Source organism: Patiria miniata, unplaced genomic scaffold (assembly GCF_015706575.1).
Source record: "Patiria miniata isolate m_02_andy unplaced genomic scaffold, ASM1570657v1 HiC_scaffold_5, whole genome shotgun sequence".
Taxonomy (NCBI): domain Eukaryota; kingdom Metazoa; phylum Echinodermata; class Asteroidea; order Valvatida; family Asterinidae; genus Patiria; species Patiria miniata.
In genome coordinates, this window is record NW_024037072.1 from 35,213,401 (window position 1) to 35,225,365 (window position 11,965).

General features: G+C 41.2%; 1 protein-coding gene across 5 annotated transcripts in view; it reads left to right on the forward strand.

The window, feature by feature from the left end:
* The window catches only part of LOC119740426 (fibrillin-1-like), an 86,634-nt gene that overhangs the window by 44,214 nt on the left and 30,455 nt on the right, over positions 1-11,965 (forward strand). For all 5 annotated transcript variants that reach the window (XM_038215729.1, XM_038215726.1, XM_038215727.1 and 2 more), the window contains 11 exons: positions 621-749; positions 918-1,037; positions 1,902-2,045; positions 2,673-2,870; positions 5,198-5,293; positions 5,514-5,639; positions 7,016-7,141; positions 7,928-8,053; positions 9,022-9,147; positions 10,030-10,155; positions 11,726-11,854. In XM_038215729.1, the coding sequence (XP_038071657.1) occupies positions 621-749; positions 918-1,037; positions 1,902-2,045; positions 2,673-2,870; positions 5,198-5,293; positions 5,514-5,639; positions 7,016-7,141; positions 7,928-8,053; positions 9,022-9,147; positions 10,030-10,155; positions 11,726-11,854 (1,446 nt within the window). The remainder of the gene's footprint in view (positions 1-620; positions 750-917; positions 1,038-1,901; positions 2,046-2,672; positions 2,871-5,197; positions 5,294-5,513; positions 5,640-7,015; positions 7,142-7,927; positions 8,054-9,021; positions 9,148-10,029; positions 10,156-11,725; positions 11,855-11,965) is intronic.

Here is an 11,965-nt window from a genome sequence, read left to right on the forward strand (position 1 = left end):
TTGTACCATTTTGAAGAAAAACGCTAGCAAAGAACACACGCTCAAAAACACTCTGACCACGGTTCCATGGTACAACCAATTTATTGAAATTGCATACAGATGTGAAGCAGTGTAATAACACACAAAAACCTAGTCATGGTGACTGACTCACTTGAAGTTATTGACACATTTAATAAAGGCAAAACCAATTCCGTGTGCAGACTGGAAAATGAGCCACTTCAATGAAAATGGCATAACTCCTCACTTCAGCCACTTATTTGAAAAATTCAAAATTCCTGTGGAAGACAAGGTATTACTAACTATTCCTATGAAACACTCAGTTTTTTCTCAATATACTTCATTTGCCACAAAAAAAATGGTGAACTTGGGTCCAGATCATTCTGACTCGCCCTTACTTGGCACAAAACTGTCGAATTAAGCATGCACTATTCTCTGATCTCAATAATATGACGCGGAACAAAGCCGCTTCATCTGAATCACTGGCTGCGGCTGTCTATTATGCATAGGCCTATGTAAGGGCTAAATCCACTTCCCATAGATCAGTGTGTTATTGCCAGCCACAGCCAAGTAATTACAGACATGTGGCTTAAGTGTATGGTCTTTATATGTTTCTATTCCAGACATCAACGAATGTCTACGCAGCCCCTGTGGGGTCAATGAATGCCTCAACACCTACGGCAGTTACTTCTGCATGCAGTCTGCATGCATCAAAGGCTACCATTATGATTCCAGAGCCCGCCATTGCAGAGGTATATTAACAATCCTGGAAACTCTCATGACATACTCATTGCTAGATCTGATTCGAATTTCGCAGCGAACGTTTCGTGACGTCGAATTTGCTTCACATTAGCATTCGCGTCAAGTATGAACCGACGCTTAGAGTGAAATGTTGTTTTGGCAAACGCTCATGATTTCAGATATCAACGAGTGTGAGGATGAAGACAGTTGTGTTGGCGGCCAGTGTATCAACCAGCCAGGTTCCTTCCGCTGTGTCTGCCCGCCTGGTTCAACCCTGACTGAGCCCCGAACCTGCACTGGTGAGTTAATGGGACTCAATGCACGAACAGAAGATACCCATAGCATCTTAACGTGAGCATCAGAAAGTGTTGGCAATGCGTTTAAGAGTTCCTCCTAGCACCCAGTGGTTCTACCTAGTCTAGGGGCAAACATTGTTGTGGTTTGATACGCGATAACCCGCTGCCGCGAGAGGGCATTATCACGACGAACCGCTTTTGGCCACGAACCGCCAGCAACAACATCTATTTGTAAAATGATGAATCCAATTCAATCTTGGGAATTATGGCGCTCAGACCTGAGGAATTCTGAGCAAGTGTGCATCATCACGCGCACGTATTAGCTTTTAATATAGCATGCATGAGGTGTGCTTAGAATTTTTCGCTGGCCCGAGTGCCAATGTTCCAAAGCCTGGATTTGATTGATCTTGTTGGTAGGGCCCTCTACTGCTGCAGTGGCTTGACTGTGCTTGCTAGTTGCTACATCCAAATGTAGTCTTGGAACATCCTTAAAGCCCAGAAATCTTGCAGACTCATTGATTTTTGTAATAATAATCATATCAATTTGGGAGGATCATCATCCTCGCAGCCGTGAAGCTGAATTGCGAAGGACGCAGCTTCAACGTGGTCGCAGCAGGCATGTAAAGGCACCTCAGGCAGCCGCCATATGACCCGTATATGACCACAGAGCACAGCCTGAGATCAAAAGTGTTTGATTTTGTTCGGACAGAAGAAAACCGGAGAGCCCTGAGAAAAACCCTCGTGGCACAGGAGAGAACCAACGCACAACTCTACTCACACATGACCTGAGCCGGGGAACGAACCAGGGCCACAGTGGTGAGAGACGAGCACTTTTATTCACTAGCCACCCAATTTTTTCCCTTCCAGATATTAACGAGTGTACCGACACTCCAGATATCTGCGGCGGCATGGGAGTGACGTGTGTCAACACTTTTGGCAGTTACACCTGCACGTGCCCAAGAGGAGCAGTGTACGACGAGCAGATGCGCAACTGCATCTACGTGGAATTTGGTAGGTATAAACAAATTGTCTCCTAGGAGTGCAACTTCAGCAACTGTAACTTTTGTTCATTCCAGTGCTTTGTTGATAAGGTAGACTGCAGGAGTCAGTTGGGGTCGAAGAGGTTCTCAGCACAGAAAATTTCTAAGCACAAAAAGAAATTGCTATGGGGCAATTCCATCATTACGGATGTCACATTCAGAGCCATTTTGAAACAATTTGAAACACAATCTTTGACACACCTACATCCTGAACCACTGATGGTAGTCCTGTGTTAATTACATATGATGTTTACGAGATTGATTACAAAACTACTTCACTAAAAAACAAAAACAAAGTTAATAATTTTGCAGTATCCTTTTTTTTTTTATAAATGAAGAGCTGTATCCTCACTGAGTAATCCATGTTTGACATTTTCCAGGTTTGCAACATTGTTATTATTGTTCAGGGCTTGACTTCGGGTGTGATCCCTTGCTACTAGGCATTGTGGGTTTTAATTGACAAATTGGGAAACTGCCAACATAGGAATAGATAGCTGAGTTGGTAGAGCAAGGTGCTCCAGAGGTAGCAGACTCAAATCCCGCTTTCGGCACTTTCTCTGTTCAGTTTTGTAATTTATTTCTGTTTTGGTGTGGTCAGAAACCACTGAAGAACCAACGACCGCTCCTGAAGTAGAGCAAGGCCCGGAGAGGAAGGACTGTTACGCCTCGGTGGACGATCCCAACTTCTGCAGCAACACGCTGGCGTCCAACGTCACGCGACAGGAATGCTGCTGCAGCGTGGGGGCCGGCTGGGGCGACGACTGCCAACTGTGGATCTGCCCACCCCAGAATTCACGTAAGTCGATTCTTTCTCATTGAAGCAAAGATTCCGTGGCATGGTTCCGATGGGTTTGTTGGAACCCCATTTTTGTGTCCGGCTTTTTAGGTACGTTGGAGCATTTGCTTTTTGTGCATTTTTCACCCGTTTCAAGCAACAAAACTGGTCAAAAATCTTAAATAGGGTGCTTAACAACTAACCTGTTTATCTTTCAGCTCAGTTAATGCTATACTTTTTGAGAAAACAGAGAAAATGTATGCACAATTTTTTGGGGCCTCCTTACTGGATTCCCTTGCTAAGTCACGTAAAAAAATTAACTGTACCCGCCATTGCTCTATTTTGAAACCACCCTCAATTTAAGTTTTCTCCCAAAATGATACCACTTCAGGCAGAACAATTTTACAAGGTATTTGGTACCAGTCCTATCTTCAATTAAAGCAAGATTTCAGTCATAGGCCGTGTCCGAAACGGGCTTCCAGAGCTACGGCTACGTCTATTGTCAGCGCGTCCCCGCGTATTTTCAATGGGCGCGGACCTAGACCTAGCTCTAGACAGTTGATTCGGATGCAGCCATAAACTCTGTAGGCACTTTCCAGGTAATTGCTAGTGATCCTAATTCCTTGGTTTAGAATACTACTGGGAAGCAACCGTGGCGTAGACATTTTGAATGAATGTGCATGATCGTCGGAAATGTTAAAATGAGATGGAATGGAAGTTTACCAGTGAGGTCTGAATGCAGAGCTATAGATTTCTACAGACGCGGCTGCAGTGAGTGCAGCTTATAAGTATGAAATAAGAAATCGTTGGAGGCGCATGTTTGCAATTGTGAGGTGTTTGGGTCCAGCCAAATGATTCAGTCAATTTGGGCGATTCACAATGCAGTGCGCCACCAAGAGTTTGCTACGGAGAGTTCATTTTTCCCAGTGCATTGTGGGAGATGGTCGACAAATTCGCAGCACGGGACATTTGAAATTGTTACTTTTCCGGCCAGTAGTTTCGTAAGCTTATGATTCAAGTATATTTTTGTCCTTTTATTTTCTTTTTAACAATTATGGTGTTTTTTGTAAGGCGGCAGAATGCTATGCCCCAATCTGTAACAAAAATTAGCTCAAGTTGTCTTAACTGACACTCATTCAAACGGGCCATGTTTTGTCGACCGTAAACTTGAGAAATGGACTCTCCATGGCAAACTCTTGGTGGCGCACTGCAGTATGAATCGCCCGAATTACTGATGGTGTGTTTTGGTTTTGGACTTCATTTATGCAGTTGTTTCGAGTACAGACGCAGATATGCCACAAAAAATAGCCGTACAAAAGCGGTTCAAAATTTCACGCTTTCTATAGGTTAGTATAGGATTTCGTGTTCCTGAAGTGAACATGGACTTGTATTGAGTTGAAGTCAGGGGTTAAACATGTCTGGAGTGAGAGACTTAGCCATCATTTGGCCAAACTCTCATAGTAGGCCTACCACAAGTTTGTCATGAGTGTTATCGGGTGTAAACTGTTATCATGGGTGCCATCCAGTATGTTTTATCCAAAGTCAAATGTAATGAAAATTGCATTTATTTAAAGATATAGTCCATCATTTGTAATTTGTGCATTTTGTTCGTTTGAAGCAACAAAAGTGTTCAAAATCTAATGAAGGATACTGAGCAACTAACCTGATGAAGTTTCAGCTAAGCTTCAGCTGTATATTCCGAGAAAAACAGCATTCTAGGATCTCAATTTCAAATCAAAAGTTACTGAATCATGTTTTGAATTGTTTTGAATTGCAGCTATACACGACGTCGCCCACTGATCCGACGAATTATAGCAACCAGGGGTGCGTGTGCGTCGTGCCAATGTTTGCGCGCGCTTCGCCGAATAACAAAACGAACTACTAATTTAAATTTTCCTACGGTGCGTCTTAAGACGCACCGTTGTAAAGGCCTTCTTTCGTTGATTACTTCAAAATGACAGCTTCCCAGAAAGAATAATTTCACAGGGAGTTTAGTTCCCTTACTATCTTTCAACCAAGTTTGTTTGTCAACAATAATTACGCCAGTTACTTTTCGGATGGCTGCAAATGATGGACTATAGCTTTAAATTGATAGCATTGCTGTTGATCTTATTTGGAAAAAAAAAACCAACAAAACTTGGTGGATGGATACTTTACCTGTATATTAAAACTTTTTAATTGTTTTGTTTTGTTTAGCTTTTTGATATCATTTTTTTACGGAAGAGCATTCAATTTATCACTGTTAAAGGCATGTTTTATGAAACATAGGAGTTATATTCATGACTTCAGCTTGGCGCTGGTGTAATTTTGCAGATTGTTGAAAAGATTGATAATGTTTGAATTTTCAGCGGAGTATGATGAGGTGTGTCCCATGGGGCCCGGCCATCAAGAGATTCAGTTCATCGACGGACTCCACCCAGTCCTCGAGGCAAACAGAGACACCGGTAAGCTGGCCGCAGGATTTAACTTGATGTTCAGCATGTTCAGTAGACCAGGATGATTATCCTGATGACATCCTACTCTCATTTTTGGTTATCAGTAGTCACTGTCACATGGCATGTGTGCAAAGTTCTCCCAAGTAATGGTTGGTATTAAAGGGTGAACTATTTTGATCTGTGAAAATGGGGGAAAAAGAGACAAAAATCTTATTTGACTTTTCTTCAGGTATCAATGAGTGTAAGGTCTTCCCCAACATCTGTGGTGAGTACACATGCGCCGATCGTGACATGATGTACACTTGTGAGTGCCCAGACGGCCAGCGGTACAACATGGACAGCAAGACTTGTGAAGGTAAGAATAAGGACTGAGGGGTATCAAGGACCAACCTGGGCTGTGTGTGTCAGACTCGCTCAATGGCAGGGTTGTAGTCAGGTCCTCACTAGTCTATACTATGCCCTCCAGTCTCATTTCAAGTGACTAGCTATTCAAACTAAATTTGATAAAGGCAATGATTTGTCATTGTTTATCACCTGTTACTTGTTACCTGACTTGTGATTTGAATTGTGACTGACTTGTGACTTGACTTGTGACTGACTTGTGATTTGACTTGTGACTGATTTGTGATTTGACTTGTGACTGGACTTGTGATTTGACTTGTGACTGACTTGTGATTTGACTTGTGACTGACTTGTGATTTGACATGTGACTGGACTTGTGACTGGACTTGTGATTTGACTTGTGACTGACTTGTGATTTGACTTGTGACTGACTTGTGATTTGACATGTGACTGACTTGTGACTGGACTTGTGATTTGACTTGTGACTGACTTGTGATTTGACTTGTGACTGACTTGTGATTTGACATGTGACTGGCTTGTGATTTGACTTGTGACTGGCTTGTGATTTGACTTGTGACTGGACTTGTGACTGGACTTGTGATTTGACTTGTGACTGACTTGTGATTTGACTTGTGACTGACTTGTGATTTGACATGTGACTGACTTGTGACTGGCTTGTGATTTGACTTGTGACTGACTTGTGATTTGACTTGTGACTGACTTGTGATTTGACATGTTACTGACTTGTGACTGGCTTGTGATTTGACTTGAGACACTATTGTGACTGGACTTGTGACTGGACTTGTGATTTGACTTGTGACTGACTTGTGATTTGACTTGTGACTGACTTGTGATTTGACATGTGACTGACTTGTGACTGGCTTGTGATTTGACTTGAGACAGACTTTTGATTTGACTTGTGAGGAAGAGGTGTGATCTTAGTACAGTTGGCAGTGCACCCACTCCAACAGACTGAATGAGAAGTCAACACAACTACTTTTGGGCCCTTAGTAATATATCATAAATAAATAAAGATCTGAGTGTGTGAAATAGTAATAGGTGTTCAAAGATCAGTCTTAGTCAGAGCACAAAAAATATTTTCAATTGAATCAGAATGGTTATTTGCTGGAACTCTTTTCATGTATCTGATCTACATAGTGGGTCAGAATTAGCCAATTCATTAGCATTATGGGTAATCCTATACGACAGCACTGCCCGGCTCTCTTCACCAGCTTACAACCAGTCTAATTCACAAGTGACAGTCAAGTCTGTCAGTCAGTGAGATGGGCACAAACAACACAGCAGGCCAGCCCTCTAGCTAGGACCAGCAAAAGGTGAGATTTGTTGTGGGCTTCAGTCACAATTTCTTGTTCACACTTTTCTCACCAGGCATCAATGAATGTGAAGAATACCCCAACATCTGCAGGGGCCAACGCTGCATTGACCTTGATGTGATGTACACCTGCGAGTGTCCAGAGGGCTCCCGATTCAACCTGGAATACCGGCGATGTGAGGGTAGGTCAAAGGGCAAAGGTCAAAAGGCCAACCAGGGTTACAAAGCTGTTGAAGATCTATACCGAGCAAAACTTGCAAAGCCCTCTTCAGATTAAAAGCATTTTAAAGTCTTCATCATATAGGAATAATCACAGCATAAAGGACATTAGAAGGTCCACATGGTAATTTGAACTCCAGTACCCAAAAGTGTGCTGCTCATGCAGATTCTCTGACCGTCAAACCAACATTTTTCGACCCTCAGCTTAAAAAAGCAGTGTTGTGAATTTCTCATCTTGATTAGAATGAATTTAATGCCAACAAGCTCATTGACACTCAAACGTCAGTTTATAATAACATACCTTTGTGTTATTTGTATTTTTACACCAATATATATTGTGCAAGTCACAGGAGCAACTTACTTAAAGATTGAATATTAGGTTTTGCCCTGTACCGACTTATAAACACTATATACTCAGTGTTTTACCCCCTGAGTGTAAGTGAGAAAAAAATCACTCGGGTGGGACTCGAACCCACGACCTCCTGCTTTCTAGTGCAGATGTCTTACCACTCGACCACCGAGCTTGCCGGGATAGGCTGGCTGGTTCGAATCTGATGTAGGGACCGCAATGAAACTGTTTGAAAATTACTTTAAAATGATTTGGGTAAAACACATCATTTGTGGGGGGGGGGGGGGGGGGGGGGGGTGGGGGAGGGGGAGGGAATGGTGATTTTTGTAGAGGTTTGTATCCGCATTCTCCATATCTTCAGTAAACTTAACTTTGTTTTGTATGATTTTGACCTTGTTAGGAATCAATGAATGTGAAGAAGATCCTGACATATGTGACGGCCAGCCCTGCCTGGATCTTGTAGTGTTGTACATGTGTCAGTGCCGTGAAGGGTCTCGATTTAACACAGCCAGCATGCGATGTGAAGGCAAGTTATTTGGACATCTGTAATTCTAGATCAAAAAAATAAGTAATAAATAAAATTGGGGGGGGGGGAGAGTTTGCAATGGGGAAACAAAAACATTAGGAAGGAAACAACTCTTTTTTTGTATAAGGAATTAGTTTTTCACTTATGAAGAGTTTCTTACTTGGACTGCAAGTTCACTGAACAGATGTTCTTCTTCACTGAGAATATTGAGGCTTAAAGGTAAAGGACACCTTTAAAAAAAAGTGTTTTTGCCGATTCAAGGAACAATAGTACAATAAATAAGCAGGTTATTAAAAAAATACTAGCCTGTCAAAATTTCAGCTCGGTCCTTTTGAGAAAAGTTTTAAAAAGCATCTTCATTTTTCTTGACACAAAGCATAGATTTTTGTTGAATGCGCGATGGTTTGGTCCTTACCATTAGGAGAGGAAGTGATGGTAATTCTTCTTTTCTCGAAAATGACAGAATACTATTGGCAATGATTTCACAGGATACATGATCGTATTAATTACTTAATTTACTTAATTTAAACCAATCAAGTAGGATATTTCATGATATTTTGAAAGTTTTGTTTTTTAATGCTCGCAAAAGGTGTCTATTGCCTTTAAAAAAAAACTGGGACGAAACCATCTTTTATTGCATTTAGTCTGGTATGTTGTGTGTATTATAGGTGATAACACTATAAAAATTGTTCCTGAAATGTAACAAATTCTTTAGCACAAAAGTGTCACACACAAAGAGACAAAAATTTATATATTGAGAGAAATTAAAATCTGTTAAATTTTGTTGAATGAGGTGTAATAAAACAAATATAACATTTTTTTTGGGGGGGGGGCAAGAAGTGCAAAGTTACAGGTTCCTCATTGGTTAATGATGTTTTATTAGGCTCCTTCTGTTTGGATTTGGACTAGTAAGTTGTACATGTAGTTGTATGGCATTAAACAGTCTCCTTTGATGTCTTTCTAATCAGGCATCAATGAGTGTATTGAGTATCCCAACATCTGTCGAGGTTACCCATGTCAGGACCTAGAGATGCTCTATACTTGCCAGTGCCCTGACGGCTATGAATTCAACACTCGCAACAGGCGCTGTGAAGGTATCAAAATTCTTTCTAAGAACTTTGATAGATATTGTAGATGCTACTATTTCAATTATTAAAAAAAAATGATCAATCATGAATTCTCTAGAGGGTCATATATCGGTAAGTCACGTTACGGTAACTCGTGTTACAGTTTGTCTGGCCATCTTTGGAACAAGTTAAAACATATAAGAAATTAATAATCAAACTAAAACCTCTTTTCATATAAAACATTTAACCTTTCTCTCCGCCTTAAAAACAAAAACTCACAATAACACTTGCATTTTGCATCTAAAGGGTGCCAAAATGACTACCTAAAATCCATAATTTACCAAAACAAAAATATTGTTGGATAAATGCTGCATCACTCAAATAAATGGCCTTGTCCCCATTAATTTCATGCCACATTTGAGGTTTTGATGGTTGTAGTTCTAAAGATTATGAAAATGTTCAACTTTTCAGCAAGGTCCGCTTTTGCGTAGTTTGAGTATCACCTGTTGTCCAACGGGGCTCTCTCAGTAACTATCATCTTATGTTTATGCGACCCCGTGCGCCACCCAATCGAAACCGACTTTAGAAATTGTGACGCCATTTAGATAAAAAAACGAGGACTAAGCTGTTGATTGGTCAATTTGGGTAACATGGTTTTGTAATACAACAACGAGTTACAGAAGACCTGATAGAAGACGCCCGCTGAATCTCGAGGTCAGGACGCAGCCTTGTTTTGCATAAGTAATCTGTTTGCATATCATAGACCCTTGCTGTGCAAGGAGCTATTCCATAGACTACTGTTGAGTTGAATTGCCTTGAATATTATGCATTTGAAAAAACAATGGATTTTACTACATTATCCTTGAAAAACTCATCCATATTTTTTTTCTCCTCTTATTTTTTCAAAAGTGGCCAATGAGTGTACAGCCTATCCTGGTTTATGTGGCAATGGTACCTGTGTGTTTGATGACAGTGGTTACTCGTGTCAATGCTCATCGGGTTATGAGTACAGCTACCGGAATCGTGCTTGTCTGCGTAAGTAACAGTCAACCACTCAATGTTTCGGAACTCTGGCAAAACCACAGAGCTATATTGAATTACTAGAGCGCTAACTCCTCATTCTTGCGCGCGGAGACGCTTTGAAGCCGCTCTGGGTGCAGACATTTTGAATTCATGTGCGTGTTTGTAGAACATAATGAAATTAGATGGATTGAATTTTGAAAGTGTACTCTACATGCAATGCGCAAGTAGAACATACGCAAACAACTTAAGCGCGTCATGACAGTTAAACGTCACGGCAAAAAAGCATCTGCAGCAAATACGCGCACGCGTTGCGCAGTTTGCGCAGAGCAAAATGGCACGCTCATTTGCTGATCGTGCGTTTCGGTTTTGGGCTTATTGGCTTCGATAATGCATCGGTATGGAATACAAACGCAGATATGCAAATAGCTGTACAAAAGCCGTACAAAATTTCTAGTTTTCCATAAATTTGTGTACAAACATGGATGCGCCCAGCAGGCATTACTTTGTACATCGAGTTAGTGCTCTAGTAATTTAATATAGCTCTATGGGCAAAACTCACTGCTGTTGTCAGGCATGCAACTTTTCCTCGGATCTGCTGATTTCCTCTTTTTTTTAACTTCTCATGAATGCCATTACAAATTGAAACATTACTGTTTCCTTAATACTGCTAACCGATAAAATTGTAAATCAAACAGTTTGTTCGATTGTATTTGAATGGCTCAAATGGGCTTAATTACATTAAATTTGAAACAAAAGTTGAACCTCAATGAATATTACATATTAACCTTACTCCTATTAAATCCCTCAAAATCGACCAGTTTGTGAAGGATTTTGTATAGGATTTAGAGCCAGTCACTATTCCTTTACATTAGGGCCAGCCTTGGTCAAGGGGTATGTCGATAGTGTCTTTGATGACATCCGGTCTCTCACGTAAACACTAGCCGCGCCTTGCCCTGTACAAAGCGCGAACAGTGCCCTCACATGTCTAAAATACGCAAATCAGTTGGTCAAGGATGAATGCCTTGGGAGAACCATTTGCATTGGCTTATCCTTTTCTTAATTTTTTTCACTGGATTTCCAGCGACGACTTCCTGTGTGAACACAGATGAGGATTATTATTGAGAACTTGGTCGTGGGCGGGGCTAACGTATGGAGCGACTAATCACCAGCTACAAAATTTGACCCTATAATGTTATGAAATGCAAAGAGGTCGTCGCAACAAAATAAAGAAAAAGATAAGCCAATGCGATCTGTGGTTTCAAGGCGTTCGTCCTTCACCAACTGATTTGCATATTGTAGACGCATGAAGTGGCTTTTGCGGATCATAGAGTGCATAGCAGGGGGCTAGTGTTTATGTAAGCGGCCAGATACCATCACGGACACTATTGATAATGCCTTGATCAAGGCTACATTAGGCTTGATACCTTTAGATTTTGGTAGATTTTGGAGGATTCGGGAACGTTTGTAGGGAGAAAAAAAAATCAGGGTTAATGAGTAACTGGGTATTCACAAGTCCTGTTATAGCAACTATGAATACAGTAGCACGTGTGGCTTAAATGCAAATTGATTTCCTTGTTGACAGTAACGGATGACTGTGTGGCTATCCCCGGCATCTGTGGTAACGGCACTTGTCACATGACCGATGATGGCTATGTCTGCCTCTGTGATGAACCCGGCTACGACTTTGACTACACCCTGGGTGCCTGTGTGTGTAAGTGCAATAATAATCAACTCACTGAGTGTGGAATAATCTTGTGCATCGGGTCAGTTTGACCAGGCAATATTATACATATAAAGTAGAATCCGAACCGAAGCTGATCTG